This window comes from Electrona antarctica, assembly GCF_951216825.1.
Source record: "Electrona antarctica genome assembly, chromosome: 17".
Lineage (NCBI taxonomy): Eukaryota > Metazoa > Chordata > Actinopteri > Myctophiformes > Myctophidae > Electrona > Electrona antarctica.
Genome location: NC_136798.1, coordinates 28213316 through 28239228, shown reverse-complemented (window position 1 = coordinate 28239228; position 25913 = coordinate 28213316). Strand labels below are relative to the sequence as shown.

At 42.8% G+C, this 25913-nt stretch overlaps 1 protein-coding gene across 1 annotated transcript in view; it reads left to right on the top strand.

Moving 5' to 3' along the window:
* LOC306940862 (gamma-aminobutyric acid receptor subunit rho-2-like) overlaps nt 1–23870 on the top strand; it is a gene marked incomplete at its 5' end in the record, with an annotated part of 35443 nt that extends 11573 nt beyond the window's left edge. Inside the window, 7 exons of the mRNA XM_079526103.1 lie at nt 4471–4538; nt 12757–12980; nt 14715–14797; nt 15158–15298; nt 19633–19785; nt 20598–20791; nt 22842–23870. Of these exons, the coding sequence (XP_079382229.1) occupies nt 4471–4538; nt 12757–12980; nt 14715–14797; nt 15158–15298; nt 19633–19785; nt 20598–20791; nt 22842–23165 (1187 nt within the window). The 3' untranslated portion in view covers nt 23166–23870. The remainder of the gene's footprint in view (nt 1–4470; nt 4539–12756; nt 12981–14714; nt 14798–15157; nt 15299–19632; nt 19786–20597; nt 20792–22841) is intronic.
* Between the last annotated feature and the right edge of the window lie 2043 nt (nt 23871–25913).

Genomic DNA, 25913 nt, shown 5'->3' with positions numbered 1-25913 from the left:
GGTTGAAAAGAGATGAAGTTGTCCAAAACAGCTAAATTAGCAGATCCACAAGCTCATGATGTGTCGCATAGCGAGGTGTTGTGAGCTTGTAAATAGGATATTTTTGCTATTTTAGTGACATCTATGTGACAAAAAACAAAAGTTGACAAATGGAGATATGAGGTTTCTGCCCGACAGCCTACAGTATACAAACGGAATAGTGTGTCACATGGATGGATGCATATGGATTATCTGGATTTGTTTTCTCTCGTATGCCATGTTTACTGGTAATTCCATTTGAAAGATTAACAGATTGTGTCAATTGATGACACATTGCTTTCTCACAAAGGCTCAGGGTATATAGTATAGATAATGGTAGTAATAACACACTTTTATTTGTATATAGCACCTTTCCAGACAAGGTTTGCAAGGTGCTTTACAGGGTGAAAACAGAAATCACCATAAAAAAATTTACATAAAATAAAGCAATACAAATAAAAGCAAAATTGAAACACAGTAAATTAAGATGCATGGTACACAGTAATGAACATAATGAAACAAATGGGCTTCCATAAAACATGAAAGCAAATGCAATAAAGCCTAACACACAGTTCTACACATACAAATTCAGCAAATGGTGTGAGGCTAAACTATAGTACGTAGCCTATACTTCAAGTCTGGAAGTCCTGTTGGTCCTAGGCATGTGTTTGCTTGTAGATCTTCTTTTGTCGCTGAGTGTTTGGCTATTTGTTGACATGCCTTGATGGTATCTAATAGATATCACTAGGGTGACCAGTTCCCCTATATATGCATGGCCCTTTGCATGGAACAGTCTCTCATTTCCAAGACACTTCAGGCGTCCCACAAATTGAGACCCTGTCCCATATTGTGACTGGCAGGCTCAAATGCCCTAATAGTTAGTCCCCTAATAGTTGGCTTTCTGTTGTAAAGCTCTCATTGTCTCTTTTCCTGCAAGATGTGTTTTTAAGCCTGTTAAAATAACATGAGAAATACTCCCTGTAGGCTACAGTACCAAGTTGACCATACCCATATGACCAATTTTAAAACAAAATGTGAGACGCAATAATAGACAATATTAGGCCTATGGTCGAATATGACATCAAGGCATTTAAATGCACGATGACGTATCAGCAACAACGTGGCTACATAACAGAATTTGTGAGTCAAACAGGAGACTTTCCTGACTGAGTAGCGAGTGACGAAACAAATCACAGAATGCAGTGAAACAGGCTGGAACCCAGGCTACTAAAATACAAGCAGCCAGTGCAGAGATGACAGCATAGGTGTTGTACTCTTGTTTTCTGGCACCTGTTACAATCCTTTAGACCAATGGTTCTCAAACAGTTTATTTGAATGGACCCCCATATTGATGTGTATTTGCCCGCAGACCCCAATTTCAAAAGATGTTTTTTGTGTTGTGATTTTAAAGATTATTCCAAATGTTTGGAATAAAGATTAAAATAATTGAAATTAACCGATCGCACCGTGTTAGTTAGGGTTAGTGGTTAAAATAATTTTGACCACTTTTATGACCACTAAAATATTGATATTAACCAACTTTGCTGGGGACCCCCTAGAACGCCCTCAAGGACCCCTGGGGGCTGAGGGCCATCCCTCACAAACCACTTTGAGAAATACTGCTTTAGGCTGCATTTTGGATTAATAGGAGGAGTAGAGAGAAGCTTTTTGCTGCAACAGAGAAAAGGGAGTTGCCATAATCTACCCGTGATTAAATAAAGCCACGGTGAACTGTTTCAAATGGCTTAATTTTGTGCATGGACATGTTTATATGTTTATATCGTTACTGTTGGACAGAAACCTTGTATTCCATATTTCAAACTTTTGTAAATTAATGAACTACTACATCATAAGTGTCACACAAAAGTTGTAAAAATGCAGTATTTTAATATATATAAAAATAAGACTAATAAAAATAAACGGTTTTGGACATAATGGTTTCCACCCGACGTGACGATATATGCATCTCTAGGTTGTCTACTCTGAACAAATGGAGACAAATTCCTACAGCTGTTATTGGTTTGGCAAGGAAACAATTAAACATGGAATCTCTAAGTTGATGGTACCCTCAGAGTGTTGCTCGTGAGTGGGTCTTGAACCATTTTCCTGCATGAGCTTTAAGAGTTAAAATGCACTTACGATGTCCTTGCTTGGAATACATTTCCAGCTTATTTTGAATATAACCTAGCAAAATCTTAGACAACTATGGAAGTTTGGGCAAGTGCATGGACACAGTTCTCCTGGCTAATTCCTGGCTGCTGATATTGAAGCAGGACTAAAACTCTCCATCCTTTGTACTGTAATTGTGTATTATCTCCTTAGAGAGTGTTTGAATCCATGGTTGTCCATCTACATGTGACATGTGTGTATGATATGCGTTTTCTTGTCTGCATCCTTTTTTTGGACATGTTCGGCAAACCTTTGTGTAGCGTTTTGGATATGCTTCCTGCTTTTGTGAACATGGCCTCTTTGAGGAGCACAACTTGATATCCTCACACTCCGGGTCTCCAGCCTCCTGTTAGCCCCATCGAATGGACTGGAAGAAATGGTGCTTGCTATTTCAAGTAACACCTTCAAATCTCACGCTGATCTTGCCACAAGCGTGGCTGTGCCAGGGACAGGCGTTTCCCTGCCCAGAAGACTGGCTGCCCCCTAGTGTACCGTCCCAGTATACTCTGGCACTGGGCTGTGTTGTCAGCTGGCATGTGATGGGTGACATAACTGTGGGCTTGAGTACTGTAAGTGAAGGGAAGGTGGGGGCACACAGCGAACAGCTGCCACAGGACATGAGTTGATATTCCCTGTTCCAGGTAACAGCTTTGCCACTAGTTATGTAAGCCTGGCAGCCACTGACACCAACCAGCTTTTTTTGGTGCATTTTTAGTAACCAAGGGCAGAGAGAGAGAAAGGAGAAGCATGCGAGACATACTGTAGATGCCTGGGAGTCGGATTCGAACCCGGGTCCTCGACTCCTCGCGCTCACAGGGTCAGGGAGCATACGGCCTGTGCATTAATTGGCTTAGACACCAAACCCTGCGGTTGCACAGATTAACCACTTCAATCCTATACTCTGTTTTATATACGCCACATATCTCAGCCTGTCTCACGGGTTAGGCTAGACAGTGAGTTTGCAGATACTAGATAGGCTATCTAGAATCTACAAATTCACAATCCGTGGGTGTCATTTATAGCTATTTCCGCCGAATGTTTGACTACTTCATTTTGCCGAATGTTCGCTTGTTATGACATGCCCAGAATGGGGACACTAATGTCCGACCACATGGTTAAATAAGTCTTTACAGTAGCAGGCGATGCATTTACTTACACTCCCATGAGAACGAATAATAAGAGGGGTGACTCAGAAGTCGAATTTCCATCTTTAGCCTCACCATTTTATATTTTAGCTTTGCACAACGCCCGCGGCTAGCTGTGTACTGGTGTCAATGAGGAACATCAACAGCGCGCTAACACTGGAAAACTTCGAAAATTCCTGAAGAATGAATGTTGAAACTTTCTCTGCCTGCAGTGTGACAGGTGTCTAGTGAAGAGCAGCTACTGTAGCCTGCCGAGTCTTCAAATTGTCACAGACCAGAATAAACCTGCCAAGATTAATATACAGTATATTCACAGATTTGATATAGTAGCTCTGTCAGTTTTAACTTCTTAACTATCTGTTGGTAAATCACCTTCCATCCACCCAGGGACACTACAACTTTAGGTTGTAGTTTGTTTTTTCAGTAATGACGGTGCTACTGTGTAACCACCATGACTGTCTAGTGGTTCTCAACCTGTTCTGGACCACGGAAGACATTCGGCGAACGTGTGGCGTGTGGGGCCATTTTCAGACCTTGTTTATTTTAACGATTGATTGTGCTCTGGCGTGGATCAATGGAACTAACATACCTGTAGTGGCTATACAGTATAGATTACATACTATATGAGTTCCTATTTATTGGTATAATAACATTTTTCAAGGTTTTTTACGTTTTGTGACATTTCCTTTTCATAAAGTCTTAAAATCTTAATGTTTTCTTTTGCTAATTATTTTCGGGACCCACTCGAGGTATCCTCACGGCCCACAGGTGGAGAATCACTGAGACTTGAATGAGTGTTGCCATGTTATTATAAGCGACTTTGGGCGTGCATTTTTGGGAGGGATTGTTTCTTAAGTGTACTTGTTTATTTGGGCTTATTTGCCTAAATGTTGTAATTATAATTTACTGAAAAACCAGTGGTTCTCAAATATTTTCAATGTCATCGACTCCCAGATTGATATGTATTTGTCCACGGACCCCCCTCCCTTATACAAATATTGTACAAGATTTGGTTGACAATAGCAAGATCACGGCAAGCCAATGTATTTGTAGGTTGAAAGTGGGATGCAGTCTTTGGGCATGTCTTCATAGACCTGGTTGCTTGGCAACACTGACTTGATTGTGAACCCACATGCAGGCCCGGCTGTTCCTGTCGGTGTGGACGTGCAGGTGGAGAGTTTGGACAGCATATCGGAGGTAGACATGGTAAGTGGCTTTGAACTTACACAGCAATGCAGGAGACTCAACTGTTTTCATTTCAAGGACCCTATACCGTTATGTGCTCACTGGAGGAAGTGGAGAGAATGTGGTCCATGTGAAACCCATGGGAACTGGCAAAGTAGAGATAATTGACTAAATACACGTTTTCTGCCAGCGACCTTCAAATGGATGTGCAACTAGAGAACAATTATATAGCTGACCCAAGTTGCACCCATTCATTATTGGGTGAGTACACACACAGCGCTACAACTTTTAAAGCAGCTGTGATGACTCAACGACGCAGGAGGGCATGGGAGTGATCTATGGCTGTGCATATGGAATTCATGAAATGTATGTTACTAGAAGCTTGTGCGCCTGTGGAGAGGTAACGCCACACGTCTATGTCGCAGTGCGATCTGAGTGAGACACACACACAAACCGTACATTTTCAACGAAGGCAGACAGCGATTTATCTTTGGCCACTGACCGTATACTCTGCATACGTCACGGTCTATGACTAAGGTCGCATTCACACCAGAAAGCTTTACTGCGATTAAAACGAATCCTGCTGCACATTGTCGGAAAGTGCGCTTCGTTTGTCAGGTGTGAAGGCTCACTCGAATCCTAATGCGCATCAAAGAACCGCATTCTACTCCGCCAAAAAACGGAGGTTTCACTTCGCTTCAAAACGCAGCAGAGTGCGGATCACCGCAGGTGTGAATGCAATCGCATTAAACATAGGGAGTGAATGTAGCATTGTGGGATGAAGAAGTTGGTATTTGGCACACGAGAAGGAAGGAGAAGGCATTATTACGCAGCGACGCGTAAAGATGTCCCGTGGACACGCGTGGTTTAATGAAGAGATAGTTATTGCAATATGGCCAGACCATCATAGGCTTATGCTGAAGGTTACACACACGAACAATGCAGTGTACACTGTACAGGATATATAGCAAGAGAATGGAGGCGATTAGGTTCCATCGCACATTTGCACAATGTTGCAGGTTGCATAAAGTGTTTGCGCTCGTAGTACAGACCTGGACCGGGAATCCTGACGGGCGGCTCCGCTGATCTGGAGTCAGATAAAAGTGGTATGTGTGTTTGTGACAGTAGGCTATACTCCTATTAACCTACAAGGTTTATTTAATGTATGTAGGCTTTAGTAGGCTAGCCGCTACTTTATGAAACAAGTTGGTAAAGTTGTAGACATCCGTTATTGCGCATGCACGCACAACACAATAGAACATAATTTGGTACATATTATGGAACGTAAGTACGTAACATTGTTCTGACTAAGATGGACATATTCACTGGCTTCATTCAGCATTTATTTCAATTATTAGGCAGTTATGGTAGGCACTTTGCTCAGCTCTATTTTTCTTCAAAAAAGATAAATATGCCATTTTTAGCTACAACCCCTTCATCTGTTGTTTCCAGCTGGATAACCAGATAGAGCTTCCAAAACTTTTACAGCTTTTTGCAGCTCCAAAGATTTTTCTTCTGCTCCTTCAGACTTGGAATATTTTACCTGTGGATATTAGATCCATTTCATAACTGTATACGTGTAAGCATGCTGTCTTCTTACTTTGAGATGGACAGCTCTTGTTATCAGTGTTGCTGTCAAATGTTTTAAACTCACTGTTAGCGCCAGGGCTAAGACACACAGCGGGAGGTTTACGGGTAAGGAAATGAGTTACATATAGCAGCCTTTCCTTTCCGATGAAAGGCTTAGAATGAATTAAAAACATTGTGTTTCCATATTTCCCATGACGCTAAGCATGCCCTGTCTTCTTACTTTGACTGTCAGGCACCAGACTTAAATAGGACCCAAAAGCAGGCAGTCACAAAACAATCTTTGACAGGTTTTATTATCAAGCTAGGGAAGGGAATTAGCGACGGGGGCAAAGGGACCCGGCAGGGACGTCGTTGGAAAGGATAGCGTCAGGGTTCCGGAGAGGCCGTCCGTGGAGCGTCGGTTCCGATAGGGGTTTAGCAAGTCGTAGTCAGAGGGTTCGGTCCAGGTCCGTACACAGAGGTTACTTAGAGATGAACCAGGTGCAGGTGTGCTCCCACTGGCATGGGCGAGACATTGAAGCTCTTATCACTGTTTTAAACATACTTTGAATTGACTATCTAATGTCTATGGTCATTTGTTTTTACCTATAATTGGCCACTTGGCTGCTTTCAACCTTGCTTCCCTAATTTGGGCATGCCATTATAGGTGAAAACATTTGGAAAATGGCAAACCTTTTCCAGCATTCTTCAACAATGTTCAGATATATACAAGCTCACAACGTGTTGTATTGGAATGTGTTGTGAGATTGCAGCTATTTTCACTATTCTTCGTACAACAAAGTACAAAGTATACTGTAGGGCTGAAGTGGTTAGGACACCTCATGGTGGTGATGTTTTTAAGGGTTTGCATTGTATATTGTATGGTTTACTGTTTATGTTTGTGAATTCCATTGTTGTTTAGCAGTGCACACCACTCCAATGACTGTTCCTATGTACATGTATGGAGTATGTGTGTTGACTATGTATGTTTGAATTTCATAGTATGAACAGCTGCAATACTGCTGGGCGACCTAAAGCGGCACTGTTGAGCAGCATTAAAACGCATGCACGCACGCACACACGCACGCACGCACGCACGCACGCACACTCACACGCACGCACGCACACTCACACACACACACTAACAACGAAGCATTACAGAACCATTCTTCATTAACAGCATGGGAGTGGACACCTCATTGGTCAGCTCATGAGTACTAAACTGATTAAGGCACCATCTGTATCCCATCATCGTCAATGGAGCTGCCAGCCGAGCTGGGATCATTTACACTAGAGCTTTACCCAGATCGTATTCTGTCAATGACACGCAACAACATGCTTTTGTTAGTCCTCCTCAGGATAATGGAGGACATAAACAAACAACGATAAATATGCCATTTTTAGCTACAGCCCCTTCATCTGTTGTTTCCAGCTGGATAACCAGACAGAGCTTCCAAAACTTTTACAGCTCGAGACCCCGAAGATAAATTTGGTGTCGGGCCGGAACCCGACCTTGAATGAACCACTAACGCCCTGTTTCATAAATGGTGAAAACAGCTCATCTACATGCTAATTATAAGCTTGATCAGCAGGGGTCTTGGACCCACGGGAACGCGCCCAGGGTGCCGGCCCGGTTCCGGCGAGCCGCTCCGCATCCGAAACGGTAGAGAAATTACAGAGTTACCGTGTGGGGGTCCCCGGGGGGTCCTCGGAACATCCAGACCCTCAGGATGTTCCGGCGAGCCGCCCCGCGTCCGAAATGGTTGAGAAATGACAGTTACCATGTGGGGGTTCCCAGGGGGTCCCTGTACTGTACTGTACTGTACTGTACTGTACTGTACTGTACTGTACTGTACTGATACACCTGAAATCATCATATATACCTAGTTAATATGTATGTGTGTGTTAGGCTGCACAACAGTGACACTTGGTTTTGAAAACCAACCAAATGCAATTTCCGTGCTCAGACACAGCCACACACCCAGCCACCCAGCCAGGCACAAACAAAGCTACTTAAGGAAGTGGTTGCACCACTTAAAAATCATATGGACAGTATACTTGAGATATTTGGTAGTGAAATACAGTTGTGTCAGAAGCAGTCTCATCAAGATAAATGTACATTTTGAACAACTATATAATTTGAGAAAATGCTTTGGCCACCATGCTTGGCCAATGGCCACCATGTTTCCCACCGTATTCTGAGGGGACATTCTGCGATAATAGCCGAACTATAAAGCTCATGTCGTGCCACATATTGTGACACATTGTGAGCTTGTAGATCGTCTATCTTCAGCGAATACATTTAATTAATTGTATAGCAAAAACAGGACAGGGGCCTAGTATTGAGCCTTAATGGGAATTCAGTCAACTAAGTATCTGGGTTTAAGTGGTTAAAATAAGGGTCTGGATTTTATTAGGTAGGGTGGATATTACACAAAAGCAACAAAATGATCCTCTCACCCAATATCCGTAGCTACAGTCAGTCAGACAGACAGTCAGTCAGCTACAGACAGTGCCGGTCTGCCGGATTTATAGGAATTTATAGGAATTGAGTGGCCACGCGGCAGGCTTGTTTTGGCCTAAAACATCTGGGGGGAGCGGCAATACCATCCTAATAAAACTAAGTATACAATAACTATACACAAATCTCACCTGAATTGGATTCCAATACTTTACAATTTCATCATTATTATTATTTGTAATAATACACACACACACACACACACACACTGGGCCTAGCCCAGTGGTAAATCCTGCCCTGGTTGTTACAGTTTGAAGGCACTTCATTAAAATAAAACATAAAAATGACTTGACATACCACAAGCCTACAAACCAGTTGTTCCTCGGAGCCATTAATTCAGAGACATAAATATGATGTCTTACATAACACCATGTCTCTGCAGTGGGTGCCAGAGTAGAATGCCTCACTCCCAGCAGGCTTTCTTCCACCACCCCATGTCTCCCTTTATGTAATGATGTGAGGAGAATGGCATGGATGGAGGATATGTTCTCCCATGTTGAGAGGCAGAGCCATGACGCTTCAGGAGCATATAGCGTGTGTGTGCATTGCAAGGGGGGGGAATTGAAGTAATTTGGTCATGGACCCCCATATGAAAAGATCTTATGCCAGGGACAGCCATAAATAAAGATTTGTGTTGTTGAAATGATTAAAAATTATTCCACATTATTTTCTCCCTGCCCAGCTCACAACGAGTCGTGACGTGCTGTTGTGAGCTTGGCAGCATATGTTCCACGCTCAGTTAACATATGTTCCATGCTTAGAGTATGTCGACAGCATGATCATACTAAACAATCCATACAAGTGGCCGCTGTCGGGTAAACCTCATGTCCAAAAGCGTTCCTTTTGTATTACTATTTAAAACAATAATCGCATTGCGACGTGTTTGTGAGCTTGTAGATTTTCAGTACTTTCGTGCGACACTTGTTCAATGAAGTAATTTACAGAAATATATTAAAAGTTGAAATATGGAGATACAAGGTTTCTGTCCAACAGTGATGTTGATAATCCAGAAAGCACATGCAGGGTCAGAGCAGGGTAATCCCAGTGCAGTAAGCCAGTGGGTTTGCAGGCAGAAACAGTGGTGGAAAAAGTACTGTTTTGTTTTTACTTAACCCTGGGCCTAAAACACTAAACCCAGGTGATTTTCAAACGGACAATTATGTTTGTGATTTTCATAATGTTGCTGATGTCTGAAGTTTGTGGGTCTTTGGGACAGTTTTTACGTTGCTTGATTTAGTGTTTAAATTTTGATATTCATTTTATCAGATACACCACCTTCCTATATAAACCCATTGTAATTCGAACTCCATTTTAATCATATTGAATTAATTCTGGTTCTGCTGACTGATATTATCATTATAGTGCATGAGGGGGCGTGTAAAAACAATTATAATAAAATAAAATGAAAAGGATAATTAAAAAGAAAAGAAAAAAACAATAATATGTATGTGTGTGTTGGCTGCGCAACAGTGACACTTGGTTGTGAAAACGTTATTTTCGTGCTCGGACGGACGGACGGACACAGCCAGCCAGGGACCCAGGGACCCAGGGACACACATAGCTGTCTATAGGAGTGGTTGCACCACTCAATATGTGTTAAATAGGTATGGTGATGTCAATGATTGATTGATTGACATCTTTAATGATCATGGAATAAAAACACATGTCACATCTAACATAGCCTACATCTGACCCACCCTAATCAAAAGGATATTGCAAAATAGCTTATACAGCAGAAGCAGAATCAGAATCATCTTAAAAAAGTGGGTGGAATTAGTTTTTGTGCATAGTTCCCATCGTGTTATTTTACCAAGAAACAAAGAAAGGGAAGAAGAGAGGGGGGTGATTAGGAGATCAAGGCAAGAAAGTAGCTAATTTGCAAACGGCACCATGGCGGTCCTAGTAAGTGGAAGTACAAACGGCACCATGGCGGTCCTAGTAAGTGGAAGTACAAACGGCACCATGGCGGTCCTAGTAAGTGGAAGTACAAACGGCACCATGGCGGTCCTAGTAAGTGGAAGTACAAACAGCACCATGGCGGTCCTAGTAAGTGGAAGTACAAACGGCACCATGGCGGTCCTAGTAAGTGGAAGTACAAACAGCACCATGGCGGTCCTAGTAAGTGGAAGTACAAACAGCACCATGGCGGTCCTAGTAAGTGGAAGTACAAACGGCACCATGGCGGTCCTAGTAAGTGGAAGTACAAACGGCACCATGGCGGTCCTAGTAAGTGGAAGTACAAACGGCACCATGGCGGTCCTAGTAAGTGGAAGTACAAACGGCACCATGGCGGTCCTAGTAAGTGGAAGTACAAACGGCACCATGGCGGTCCTAGTAAGTGGAAGTAATGACACACAGAAATTGGAACTGGAACACTAAAACTGAAGCTGACCAATGGGTATATACCCTCTTCTGATTGGATGAAATTGGCAATCCGTCTGACAATGTATTTTCTATTCATTAAAGAGCTAGAGAGACGGAGCTAGTATCTAGCATTGATTATCAGAATGCAGAATATAGAGCTTTAACTTTTTCATGCTTTGTTGTGAGCATTAAAGCTAAACTTGTTTTAATGAACAAAACATCGTTTTAACCTATATGTTATAATATAATACACTAGTTCATCTCCATTGATCTCCCTATAGGCCAGTCAATCTAAGCTAAAAATCACACCTGTGTGAAGTGAGTGGTGCAACTCCGTGTGGGGGTCCCCGGAAGTTCCAGATGCACAGGAACGCGGCCAGGGTGCCGGCCCAGTTCCGGCGAGCCCCCCGCGTCCGAAACGGTCGAGAAATGACGAGTACTGTACTGTACTGTACTGTACTGTACTGTCCCAGCCAGGGACCCAGCCAATATATACAGTTGTGTGTGTTAGGCTGCGCAACAGTGACACTTGGTTGTGAAAACAAACCAAACGCTATTTTCGTGCTCAGACAGACCCAGCCAGGGACCCAGCCAGGGACCCAGGGACCCAGCCAGGGACAGACACACATAGCTCCTTAATGAAGTGGTTGCACCACTTAAAATAGAGTATTATATAAATTGTGGATCATGGTAAATTCAGGGGTTGAAAGTTGGAGTACCATTAAAATCACACCCGTTTGAAGTGCAGGTGCAACTCCGTGTGGGGGCCAGGGGGCCGGGCCGGTTCTGGCGTGCCGCCCCGCGTCCAAAACGGTTGAGAAATGACATAGTTACCATGTGGGGGTCCCTCTACTGTAACCTCTACTCAGTCTACTGTACTGTACTGTACTGTACTGTCACTGTACTGTACTGGCACACCCGAAATCATCATACAGTTAATATGTGCATGTGTTAGGTTGCAGGTGGTGAAAAACAACCATGCTGTTTTCGTGCTCAGACACAGCCAGCCACCCACCCAGCCTGCAGCCACACACAGCTCCGTAAGGGAGGGGTTGCACCACTGAAAAACCTATAAGGCAAAGAAAAAAATCTAATTTTAATTATGCTTTAAGTAGCATGTAATGTGTGGGTTATTCATGATTCTGAATCCATTCCAAGCATTAGTTTTGCATGAAAAACGCTCCTTGGGCTAAATTTGGCCATAGCCACTTGCCCTTAATGTGCCCAAATGTGCTGACCTCATCACATTTGGGCACATTTGGGCAAGAGGCTATGGCCATTTTTTTAAATACTATATATTTTAATATATAATATATTTTTAACATTATTTGGATGAACAAGGATCATAAAAACCTTGAACGATTACTAATGCAATTTATTTTGGGTCAAATCTTAGATTGACTGGCCTATTACTCTTCCATTGAGAAATGTACACTGTACACACTACACACCCTGTTGTCAGGTGGGACACCTACTGGTTGACAAGTAGTACTGCATGAAGATCATGTACAACATAAACCCTGCCAAGAGAGAATTGCAATGCTTTGCCTGTTGGATGAGCAGTAAACTACATTTGTCACTGTCAGTTTGGAGGCAGTTCCATAACTAAGCCCTGCTGTAGGAATGCCAAAGTTTTCAAACTTGTGAAAATAGCAGTTTCACAATGTGCGAGTTGAAAATATTCAAAATACTCAAAAAATACCTCAGAATTGTACTTATTTACAGTACTTTATACCATTGCTTTCATCTGATCATTTGTGTCTTTTCCGTGCGTCCTGGCTGTAGGACTTCACCATGACGCTGTATCTGAGACACTACTGGAAGGACGAGCGGCTGGCCTTCCCCAGCAACACTAACAAGAGCATGACGTTCGACGGCCGCTTGGTCAAGAAGATCTGGGTGCCCGACGTCTTCTTCGTCCACTCCAAGAGGTCCTTCATCCACGACACCACCACGGAGAACATCATGCTGCGCGTCTACCCCGATGGACACGTGCTCTACAGCCTGAGGTGAGGTGGATATTGTACTATTGAGATATGGCACAAGTATTCTATAAACATATAAATATTGGATCGGGAAAAATCGGTATCGGCAGATACTCAAAATCAAATGATCGGAATCGGATCGGGAGCAAAAAAAACATGATCGGGACATCCCTACTGATAATCACCTTGAATGTAGGAGTTGAGGCATTACATTTTCGGTTCCACAGATACATATTGTGAAAACAGCAGATGGCTCACAAAGCTTGTCAGTCACTTCACTGTCATCTGGAGACCCACCCCAAAAAATCATGTGGGAACTCCCCTGGGGGTCCTCCTGACCCACAGGTTGAGGTTCTGATATACATATATATTAGTCCAAGTAACTCTGAGAGCGAAAACTACAAAGACGCGTTTCCAGATTGAATGCAGTTTGTTTTGTGTTGATTGTATATATTTATTCTTTTGTTCTTGTTCAGGGCTCTGATGGCCTCAGGGGGGGGGGGGGAACTCTTCCTGAGCCATGAGCTCAGTATGGGGTCTCCGTAGCCCCGGGCTTTGAGACACCTCATTTAATATCTCATTAGTGCTGCAGCCAGGCAACTTCTTTCTGGGATATTATCCACTCCTGGTGTCCCTGTTTTGGGCATGTCATTACAGGCGACAATTTCCCCTAAATTAAAAAAAACAAATACAAAATGTGTATATCAGTGTTTCTCAAACTTGTTTTAATTTCAAGGACTCCCATAACTCTAAGAGTGTGCACACACTTGGCGTTACAGACCTGTAAAGGTCCATTTGGAACCCCCTCAAGGTACCCTTGCGGGCCCCACTTTGAGAACCACTGGCAGAAATGGCAGATCTGCAAGCTCACAACGCTTGGCGTCAATTTTCAGCGTTCACTGTATGCCGCAATATACCTACAGTATAGGGCTTAAGTGGTTGTACAGATTCAGATTGATATTGTGGCACACATTCATATTCTGTGTCACATTCAGTGATAACTTTATTTCACAAGTCCACAGACTGCAAAAGAGTGGGTGCCATTCTTTCTCGTACAAGCTCCCAACATTTTACTGTTACGAGAACAGGGTGAAGAACAGAGACATAAAGAAATAAGGAAAACAAGGTCAGATAACAATAAGGCACAATGCCATATCTATATAGATCAGATACACAGAACCACCACAAAAGGCTCTGCCCAGGCTCTGTAGTCTGGACAGGGCCCAAATTGGCCAATTGACCACACCTAATCACCCCTATATCTCCATATATGGAGCTGGCCTGTTCTGATATCACAATGTGTTCTGACTCCATATTTGGGTATGCCTGTCAAAGAACTCCATATATGGGCATAAAAGGGACACAGACATAATAACTGAGTGGGGCATGCATTTCCAACTTGCATCGTTCCAAGTAGGCCAGTGCCCAACGGGCACCGCTCTATAGTATCAGTAATGGAGAAATATACAATATATCATAATTATACATAAAGCTGTTAAAATAGTAATGAAATGAGCCAGAAAAGTTCCTATGCAGGTAGTGATAAAAACAGCAGCACATACTGTACTACAGTATATATACTGTATATTATACAGTACAGCAGAGCAGAGCCATGCTGAATCGACTACCAGACTTTTACCCAAATCTTAGAACGGGTCAAATTCTGTTTTCCATACAATAGTTTTAGTTGATAACACAAGAAAGTTGAGTTTTTATGATGTGTATGTTTTTCGTTTTCTTGTTTGTTTTTTCAACCAGGGTCACAGTGACCTCTGCCTGCAATATGGATTTCAGCCGTTTTCCTCTGGACTCTCAGACATGCACTCTGGAACTGGAGAGCTGTAAGTTCTTAAACACAAGACACCGGCTTTTAGGGAAACCAAAATACTATGCCCTATATATCTTGGGCACGCCTTACCCTTTATCTCTAAACATATTTCCCATATTTTACTATCTTGAAAAACATTTTAAATTAGTTCAACTATAGCCGATCTACATTGACACGTTGTGAACTTGTAGATCAGCGATTTGAACTATTTTTAAATGTTTTTCAAAATAGTAAAAAATGGCAAATAAGTTTAGGGATAAGGGGTAAGGGATGGTGCAAGATATAGCCCTATTTCTCATCTCCAAACTCGTGAATACCATATGCTACTAAGCCCCACTAATATTACTACTAATAATACGGCCCTGCTACACAGATGCGTACACAGACGAGGACCTGATGCTGTACTGGAAGAGTGGTGACGAGTCCCTGAGCACTGATGACAAGATCTCCCTCTCTCAGTTCCTCATCCAGAAGTTCCACACCACCTCCAGACTGGCGTTCTACAGCAGCACAGGTACGCAAATCTTGGAATATACATATATTCTACAGCGAACATTTTTAAAGGGATTGTGACATTAAAACAAAGGTTTTGTATTTTTTCTTAATTTTTTTTGTTTTGTTTTCTGAGCTCAATTGCACCCAAAAAACCTGAACTTTTAACATTCAGTAGCCTAGATTTTCTGTGGTCTGGGGTTTTCTGGATCAAACAAGAGCTCTGATTTTCCTTGACTGCAAATCCCATATATATCAATGGGATTTGCCAACAGATGTCACTGTTTTCACTGTTTTGCCTGTTTTCATTGTGGCTCAAAAGGCTTCAGAACATAGTGAAAACCCCAGACCACAGAAAATCCACTGAATGTTCAAAGTTCAGGTTTTCTTTTGTGTAATTGAGGTCATAAAACCCCAAATAAAAAATATAAATAAAAGTTTATGTCATGAAACCTTGAACTCAAATATTTGCTTCTGGGGGGTCCCTGGAACAACATATTTTCAGATGGGGGTCTGCGGCCAAATACAGATAAACTCATGATTTAGATGAAGACATTTTCTAGAATCTGGTCTCAGGTCAATTAATTAACACCAGAGGCACTCCACCACACTACATCATTTCAGACTACCAACATCATCGGTCAAAGATGTCTGTATTTGGGAGCTGCAGTGGTCGCCACAATAAAGTATTTGACATGGAGACCAACTTCTGCCTGAACACGCCTTCTGCACAGCTTCTTCCAGAACGACATGAACGACATACTCTGAAGCTGGGAGGTCAGGGTTCGATGCATACCAAAGACTGTAAAAATGGGTCCCAATGCCTCCCTGCCTGGCACTCTGCATCAATGGGTTGGATTGGGAGGTCAAATCAACTAATTAAATTATTCCCGAGTGTGGCACGGCTGCGGCTCACCGCTCCAAGAGATGGGTCAAATACGGAGAACAAATTTCACTGCAGTAACGTGTGTGACAAATTGTACGACTTTGATGCAGCCTTTGCCTTCAATAGAGAGCTGTACATATTTGCGGCTGCCAACTCAACAACCTTCAATGATCTGTGGAAATTCAATCCACAGACCTTCTCCTGGAATAAGGCTATCATGTACAATGTACATCTTAGACTTAGGTCCTAAAACATATGTACATACGTACTTCAGTACGGTCAGAAACAGTCGGAACTCCCGCACACATAACATCTGATGGGAACTGGCAGCCTCGACTACCAACAGAAACAGAGAAAAAACTGTATTAACAAATGAAATAAAAATAAAACAGCTGCCCGGCACAGATTCATAAACAACATATAACATTCCATAATTCTCTTCTGTGTTTTTTACAGTTTAAAAACTAACAAGAACGCCTCTTGTTCTGTTATTTGGAGATGTTTTCTTTCTTTTCAAAATCTTTTTATTCAGGTTTTTTCGACAGTAGCCCAGGGGCAAGTATTAGACAGACATATAAAATATAAAAATAAAACTCAATCCCCTATCCCACCCTCCCCCCACCCACAATCCCAAGGATAGTCGGAACAGTCTGGAGGAAATAAAAAAAAATATATATATATATACACACATACACAAAATACATGCATACATAATTACAAAAAATTAAAATATAATAAAAATAAAAAAGCAGATTTTTCATAGAGCAGATTTTGTTTCTGTTGTGGTTTGGCGTTGGCCGAGGCATAGGCACGGCACACTATGCAGTTTGTGTGTTGTGGTAGAATGTCATAAATGGGCCCCAGGTCTTGTAAAACTTTTTCTCAGAGCCGGCAATTGAAAACCTTAACATCTCCAACTCGAGACAGGACATTATATCACGAAGCCACTGACGGAGCACGGGCGGGGCAGCATCCTTCCATTTGAGCAGAATGGCACGCCTAGCGAGCAACAAGGCAAAGTCGACCATACGACACTCTATGCGTGTTAGAGGAAGGTCATCCCTTCCAGCAGTGCCAAGGAGAGCCACTAAGGGATCTGGGTCTAGATTTTGATGTAGAATGTTGGATAGAGTATTGAACACATTCCCCCAAAATGGTTGTAATTTAGGACACATCCAATACTGATGGATCAAAGTTGCATCACCGCTCCTGCACTTGTCACAGGTAGGAGTTACGTCAGGATAAATACTAGCCAGTCTAGCCTTAGACATATGAGCTCTATGGACTATTTTAAACTGCACTAAGCAATGTCGTGCACAAAGAGAAGACTTATGTATAGAAGAAAAAATAGAATCCCAAACTTCATCAGACAGTGTGAGGCCCAGATCATGTTCCCAGTCAGCCTTTATCTTATCTAAGGGCGCTGGCCTCGAATTTGAAATGATATCATATAATATTGAAATGGCGCCCTTAATCGTCGGGTCAAAAGACAGAAATTCATCAATAGGGTTAGCATTAGGCTTATTAGGGAAGTCAGGTAGTATAGAGCTCACATAATGTCGGGCCTGCAAAAATCTGTAGAAGTGTGGTCTAGGTAGACTATATTTCTTTGAAATTTGATCAAAGGATGCAAAGCTCCCCTCTATAAACAGGTCTTTAAACCATTTGATGCCCTTTCCATGCCAACTCTGAAAGGTCATGTCTTGCGTTGATGGAACAAAAAGGTGGTTGGAAGCAACAGGACTGACCAGGGAGAGGTCTCTATAATTATAAGTTTTCCTGAACTGGGCCCACACTCTCAGCGTATGACGCACCACCGGGTTAGTTATTGAATCAGGCAGGGGGCGGCCAAGCGGTGTACTAAGAATAGCTGGAAGTGATAAATCCCTACACGACTTTAGCTCCAGAGATGTCCATTCCGGGCAATTAGGCTTAAGGTAGAAATGATTCCAAAAGGCAAGACACCGGATGTTAGCAGCCCAATAGTAATGACGAAAATCGGGGAGCCCCATGCCTCCATCCCTCTTTACCCTTTTAAGTAACATTCTGCTCACACGCGGCCTCTTATTCTGCCAAATATATGATGAAATTGTTGAGTCTAAAGAGGAAAAGAACGATTTTGGAATGAACACAGGGACGCATTGAAAGAGGTATGTGAATTTAGGAAGAACATTCATTTTGATTGAATTTATGCGGCCAGCGAGGGACATTGTAAGAGGCGACCACTGCTGTAATGACTCCTTAACTCTGTTTGCAAGAGAGACAAAGTTTTTTGGGAAAAGATCCTTAAATTTGCGCGTAACCGATACGCCTAAGTAGGTAAATTGACCCTTCTCAACCTTAAAGGGTATGTGACTATAATCTAGGTCAGATGCAGCTTCATTGGCTGGAAATATTATGCTTTTATTTAAGTTTATTTTGTAGCCAGAAATACGACCAAATTGGTCAAGTGATGATATAGCTGCTGGCAAGGAGGTTAATGGGTCAGAGACAAACAGCAGCAGGTCGTCTGCATACAAGGACACTTTATGCTCTTTATCGCCTTTCTGAATGCCCACAATGTCGGCATTTTGGCGCAAAGAAATCGCAAGAGGCTCGATTGCCAGATCAAAGAGGAACGGACTTAGTGGGCAACCCTGGCGGGTCCCACGGCCCAAGGCGAGAGGCTGAGAGAACACACCGTTGGTCTGTACAGCTGCGGTGGGAGACGCATAGAGCAACCTAATCCAAGCAATAAACTTTGGTCCAAAACCGAATTTTTCTAGAACTGCAAACAAGTACCCAAACTCAACACGGTCAAATGCTTTTTCTGCGTCCAGCGACGCGACGCACTCAGGCACCTCTCCAGATGGCAAATATAGTATATTAAAAAGCCGCCTGACATTGAAGAAGGAGTAGCGATTCTTAATGAAACCAGTCTGTGGAGATGTTTTCTAAATGATATAAACAAGAACATAATAAACTACCGTGGTTTTCAGAGACACAATTTAGCCCAATCTTTTATTGGGTGTGGGGGTTGGATTCCGAAAAAAAGATTGAGAAATAAATGGTAAATGGTGCATTTATATAGTGCCTTTATCCAAGGCGCTTTACATAGATTGTGCATTACATTCACCCATTCATACACCGATTGCGGCAGAAGCCATGCAAGGTACCAACCAGCACATCGGGAGCAATTTGGGGTTCAGTGTCTTGCCCAAGGACACTTCGACATGTAGACAGGAGGAGCTGGGATTCGAACCGCCGACCCATGGATCAATGGACGACCTGCTCTACCTCCTGAGCCACAGTCGCCAGTCGAAATGCTGCTCACTCATCAGAACCGTCAGCAGTCATCAGCTGGATGAAGCTGAAAACTGAAACCCCCAATGGGATTCACCAGGTCCCCCTTTACCCCAATAATGTGATCATGAAAATAAAAAAATCAACATCTAAAATAACAGCCTTCATCCCCCTCTCCTCTTCCTCAGGCTGGTACAACCGTCTGTACATCAACTTCACGCTGCGTCGACACATCTTCTTCTTCCTGCTCCAGACCTATTTTCCTGCTACTCTGATGGTCATGCTGTCCTGGGTGTCCTTCTGGATCGACCGCAGGGCTGTGCCAGCCAGAGTCTCACTGGGTATGCGCACGCACGCATGCACGCACGCACGCACGCACGCACGCACGCACGCACGCACGCACGCACGCACGCACGCACGCACGCACGCACGCACGCACGCACGCACGCACGCACGCACGCACACACACACACACACACACACACACACACACACACACACACACACACACACACACACACACACACACACACACACACACACACACACACACACACACACACACACACACACACATGATTTCATGACAATACTGTGTATTTCATTGTGGGCAGGCATTTCATGACAATACTGTGTATTTCATTGTGGGCAGGCAGGCAGGCCGGCAGGCCGGCAGGCCGGCAGGCAGGCAGGCAGGCAGACAGACAGACAGACAGACTCATTACAACAGTGTTTACAAAAACATTGCCTGCAGTAATAATGTAGGACTAAGCTTTCTACATCAACTAATGCCTTATCACTTTTATTAAAGGGCCTATAACATCAAATCGAACTTTTTCTTTGTTGTTGCTCATTTTTGTTGGTTCTGTGGTGTGTAACCCCCCCCCAAAACAAATACAATATATTATCTTAGATCAGTGTAAAATGTCACTCTACTTCAATTAAAAAAAATAAAAATGGCCCTTTTCTATTGTGTCACCAATTTTGGACCACCTGCATGTCATGTCATGTCCTGCCCTTCTCCAATACAAGCTCACAACAAATCACATTGCGACAAGTGAGCGTGGAGATGGCCATTTTCCCCCTGCGGTGCGACACTGTTAAACTTGATATAATATGAGTTTTGTCCTATGTCATTTAATTTGTTGTTCAGGCATCACCACAGTGCTCACCATGTCCACCATCATCACTGGAGTCAACGCCTCCATGCCCAGGGTGTCCTACATCAAAGCCGTGGACATTTACCTCTGGGTCAGTTTTGTTTTCGTCTTCCTGTCCGTGCTGGAGTACGCCGCTGTCAACTATCTGACCACCGTGAGGGACGGAAAAGAACGGAAGCTCAGAGAGAAAGCGAAAGCTCTGCCACGTCAGGTATGGTGGAATGATTCTTTTTCATGAGATTAATCTAATTTATGATTCAAAGTAGGTTTACGTTAATTGCGACCGTATGTCGCAGATTACTATGAAAACCTGTCAGTCCGTCCGTCTGTCGATCCGTCACGCCTCCATATATGGTTGTCAGTCCATCACGCCTCGTGACACGTCACGCCACCATATGGTCGGCAGTCCGTCATGCCTCGTGACACGCTCCATATATGGCCGTCTCCATTATATGAAGATCACGACACTGACCTCATCAAACCCTGGATAGCCATACATGGAGAAGACTGGATTATCACCTAGATCTGCATCTACATCTGACCTCAAACCCTTAGATCTCCATATATGGAGATGACCTATGTTGATTCCACCCCACCCCACCCGTCCTTCCTCTTCGATGTCTCCCTTTTTGACTGATACCTGTCCATTCAAACTCTAGACGGGCCCGCCCAAAAGTTATTAGTGTAGCCGTACCTGGCAGCCGGCGAAAACTAGAGTTATCAACAGGCCCGAAAATTAAGGCCCGGCCCTACCTGGACCCTCATCAAACCATGTACACTCAAGACACTGCCCCCGCTGCCACCCTTAGATCTCCATATATGGAGCTGACCTGTTCTGACATTCCATATGTTGATCTGACCTCATAAAACCCTGTACACTCAAGACACGCTCCATATATGGCCAGTACAGAATTCATTCCATATTATGTTGATCTGACACCCCATGCCAAAGCGCCAGCGCTCGCCGAGCAGTCTGCTGTCACCCAGGCGCCCTTTAGGTCGAAGTCAGGTCGTGTTACTGGTATACTTTCACCAGTTTGCAAAAACAGTACTTTCCCTTTTTTCTTTGACTTGTGCATTCTGTGTCAATTATTTTAAACACTTACTGTAGTGTAAGCCATATGATCTCTAAGCTCACAGCGTGTCATGATGCGATACATTGTGAGCTTGTAGCATGGTTAATTTCACTATTTTGGACGTTTTTGACACTTTTTGATTGAATTTTCGACTATAATTATATGCTATATGCTTTTTAAATACTAAAACTAAAACAGTGATTTAAAAACAAACAAACAATACAATCTTAAAATCAATTCTGAATCGAACAGGCAGCCAGTGAAGTGAATATGGTCACGCCTGCGAGTTCCTTTTAGGAGACGTGCCGCAGCATTTTGGACTAACTGAAGCCGAGCAATGGAGGCTTGGTTTAAGCCAATATAAAGTGCATTACAGTAGTCCAAACGTGTGGGGATAAAGGTATGGATAACACGCTCAGATTCACTAAAAGAGAGCACAGACTTGATTTGAGCAAGCAGCCTCAGATGTTACAACTACAAGCATGGCAATTGTTTTTGTGGTGTGTATGAATAGATGTATTCATTTTTGTACTTTATCTACGGTACGTGAACCATTTACTGTGCCATTTGCCCAATTTCATAACTTCTAATATCCTTACCCCAACCATTAAAAGATGAATATAGAAATAAAAAACGCTTTGGCCACCAGAGGGCTCATGGACCACAGGCTAATGAGTGCGACTTCAGTATTTTCAACTTTTATACAGGCTTCAGGACAAAAGGAAGCTATGGGTTGAAATAGCATTCACAGTATACGACATAGGTTGCAACTTTTAACATTTGTGGTTCCCCAAGCGTAAAAGTGCTTTTGAAGGTGTGCTCTAGACCCGAGGCCCACAACATTAGGATTTGAATATGGGGTTAATTGTATGTTGTGTTTATGATATATGCCCTTTTGTCAGTATGGGATGTCAAACCTGTTCATGCTCATTGTCACATGACACCCACGATCATTTGTATTCAATTTGGTTGCATTTCTATAAGAAACAGTGGCATTTGTACTAGCGTTTGTGGCACCGCTAAGTGAAATCGCTTTCGGTGAAATGTGTGATTAAAATCTGGGGCATATATACTCAACTTCTTTACATGACCAATGACCATAATCTGTTTACTCTGTGACTCATACCCCCCCCTCCCCCCCCCCCCCAGGCCGCATCACAGTCACTCCCCTGTACCTGTGGCATGTCCCACGCCAGGACCATGATGCTGGACGGGACGTACAGTGAGGTGGACACCAACAGCCTGGCCGGGTACACGCAGTCTCCCGGACACGTGAGCGAGGAGGACCCGCCAGAGAAGCAGCCGGAACACATGGTGGTGCACCTGGCCCTGGACACCGAGTCCAATAAGGCCACCAAAAAGAAAGGCCTTCTCGGATTCCGGTTCCGGATAGAGAACACTCACACCATAGACACGTACTCTCGCGTTATTTTCCCCGGTACTTACATGTTCTTTAACCTGATCTATTGGTCAGTATACTGCTGAGTGTCCCCATCTTAATCGAAACTAGCCGATCTACAAGCTCACAATGCGTCGCGATGTGACACGCTGCAAGCTTGTAGATCTAGCCGATCTAGCTATGTTGAACATTTTTGGCCTGTAATGACATGCCCAAAACAAGGATGCCAAGTCAAAAGTGGTTAACACAGTCTGCGATGGAACAAGACGCTGATTTTTTTTTTTACAGCATTTAAAAGACAATTCTTTTACCCGAGCTGAGAGGTGACCATTTCCATCTTGCATACTGAAGACTGCGCACTAATTTGTACAACAGGCCCATGTGGGTGACCCTCCATGTCAGGCGCAAACAGACAATTTCATGAGCATGGAAGGAATATCTGAAGTCTCAGTGCTGGACTGGACTGCCTTGTTCAGCTTCCCTCTGTTGTATCATTGTATGAGCACAACATGACTCACGTTCCTAACCACTTGACTTCCACATGTAATGTATAGCCTGTGGAGGCTTTTATCATCACGCTGACAAACTGTACCGTCTCTCTGGAACAGAAACAGTGACTCCGGAGAAAGTGGCAAATTCTGAAATGCATCATTACTTCGCAAAAATGACTATTTATGTATTTACTGGCTTCTCCATTCACTAGAGGTATTTAATTTAGTATTTATGCTATGATAATAGAAATGTATGCCAGCTGGGATACGACAGCATATACACGTTGTGAATTGCTGTAATGCACTGGGTCGGGACCCATTTTTGGGTCATGGACCAATTTTTATGGGTCACGACTTGAGTAAAAACCTTATTTTATTTTACTACATTTGAAAAAGCATATTTCAAACGATTAAAAAAAAAAAGATATATATATATATATATATATATAAAATAATTTTGTGAAAGAAATTCCATGAATAAAAAAAAGAATGAGCACGGCGCGAAGCGACACGTTGTGTGCTTGTAGATCTGCTATTTTCACCAGATTGGGTCCCGGGCAAGTGTGGGAACCACTGCTGTAATGCACCTACTTTTATTTGTATGCTTTTATGTGAACATTTCCTTGAGGGGGTTTGTAAAACCGTCGAAAGCTTTATCAGTGATGTAACAAATGTACAAACTTGCGCCTTAAACAAACTGTCTTCGTTTTTTTCGATAAATGTACATGCACACATACAGACATGCATACGCACGCACGCACGCACGCACGCACACACACACACACACACACACGTGCATGTGTTTGTGGCACTTTGATTGGATACCATGAGTGCATAGCTCCATTGCAGTTTCAAGCATAATTTCATCCAGCTAGTTGCCATACATAATGGTAAGAGAAAAGAAAAACTGCATGAAGCCAGATTTATGGCTCCTGATGCTTATATAGTGTTAATAGCTTATAGTGTTAATAATTGACCAGTACAAGTAGAAATGAAAACAATTGTAACAAGGTTTTTTTGACAAATAAATACATTTATTTATAAAATGTCAAAGAAAATATAGCAGCTTTAGAATTGCAGCTTTTTAAAAGAAAAGGTGCAAAAAGCATCTGTGTCACTTTAGTGTTTAACCACATTAACCATTATTTTATACTTTAGCTATTCAAACTAGCTATTGAAAAATAGCAGATCTACAAGCTCATAGCACGGCACCGAGTGCTACACTATGAGCTTGTAGATTTGCTATTTTTGAAAAATCATGAAAATGTGTGCAGATCTTTGAATATATTATTCTTTCACAGCGAAGTCAGTCCTCAAAATTCACACACACACACACACACACACACACACACACACACACACACACACACACACACACACACACACACACACACAAACAGACCACCTTCCTCTCCACCTTAAAATAACTACACATTATTGTAAATACTGGTAGGACAACAAAAATAGAAGCAAAAATAAAAAAAATCCAAGTGACATGTCTCATGTTGTAGGCATTTGTGTCAGAGAGGCTCCCATTTGTAACATCGCCATCTTCACAGTCATGCGATCGATGACTTGAGCTCCCTCAAAGCCAAACTGTTTCGAGTTTTGTTCTTATTCAGTTCCACCACAGAGAACACTCGTTAAGCATCAACATTTGAATGTGGAAGTACAGTTGGAGGCCATCGATATTGTCCTTTTCTTTTTGCTGAGGTTTGCGTGATCTGCGCAAAACCCCTTTTGGTGTTTTAAACATTGTTATAATTTAGCTATTGAAAAATAGCAGATCTACAAGCTCATAGCGCGCCACCGAGTGGCGCGCTATGAGCTTGTAGGTCTGCTATTTTTTTTAAATCGTGAAAATATTTATTTCAGAAAACTGGAGGATTTAGAAGGATTTTTTAAAATTTTGAGGTCAGGCCTAAATGGGTCAAATGATAAGGGACAATATCGGTGGCACCCAACTGTACCAACACCAACTTGGCAATACGAGAGAGTCTTCAGGCATGGCAATGTCCATGGACTTAGTAGTCCAGAAACTCCTCACTCCGTTTGTTACACTCTTCAGGTCCATTGTAGGCCTATGGGAGAAGTTCAGTAAACCTAAAAAGAACACAATGTGGTGAAGTAATGTAGCTGAAACATTTCAGATGTGGTCATCAAACTTTCAATCTAAGCTGCTCTACTTGTAAAGCATATTGAGTTAACTTCTGTTATAATTTGACACTATAGATAAAATGTACTTTACACCCCAACTAACCTAGACAAAGTAGGCTACAAGCCAAGGCGTCTTCCACACCACACTCTACCCTCTGCTGGACATCCAGAAACAGCGTGTTTTAT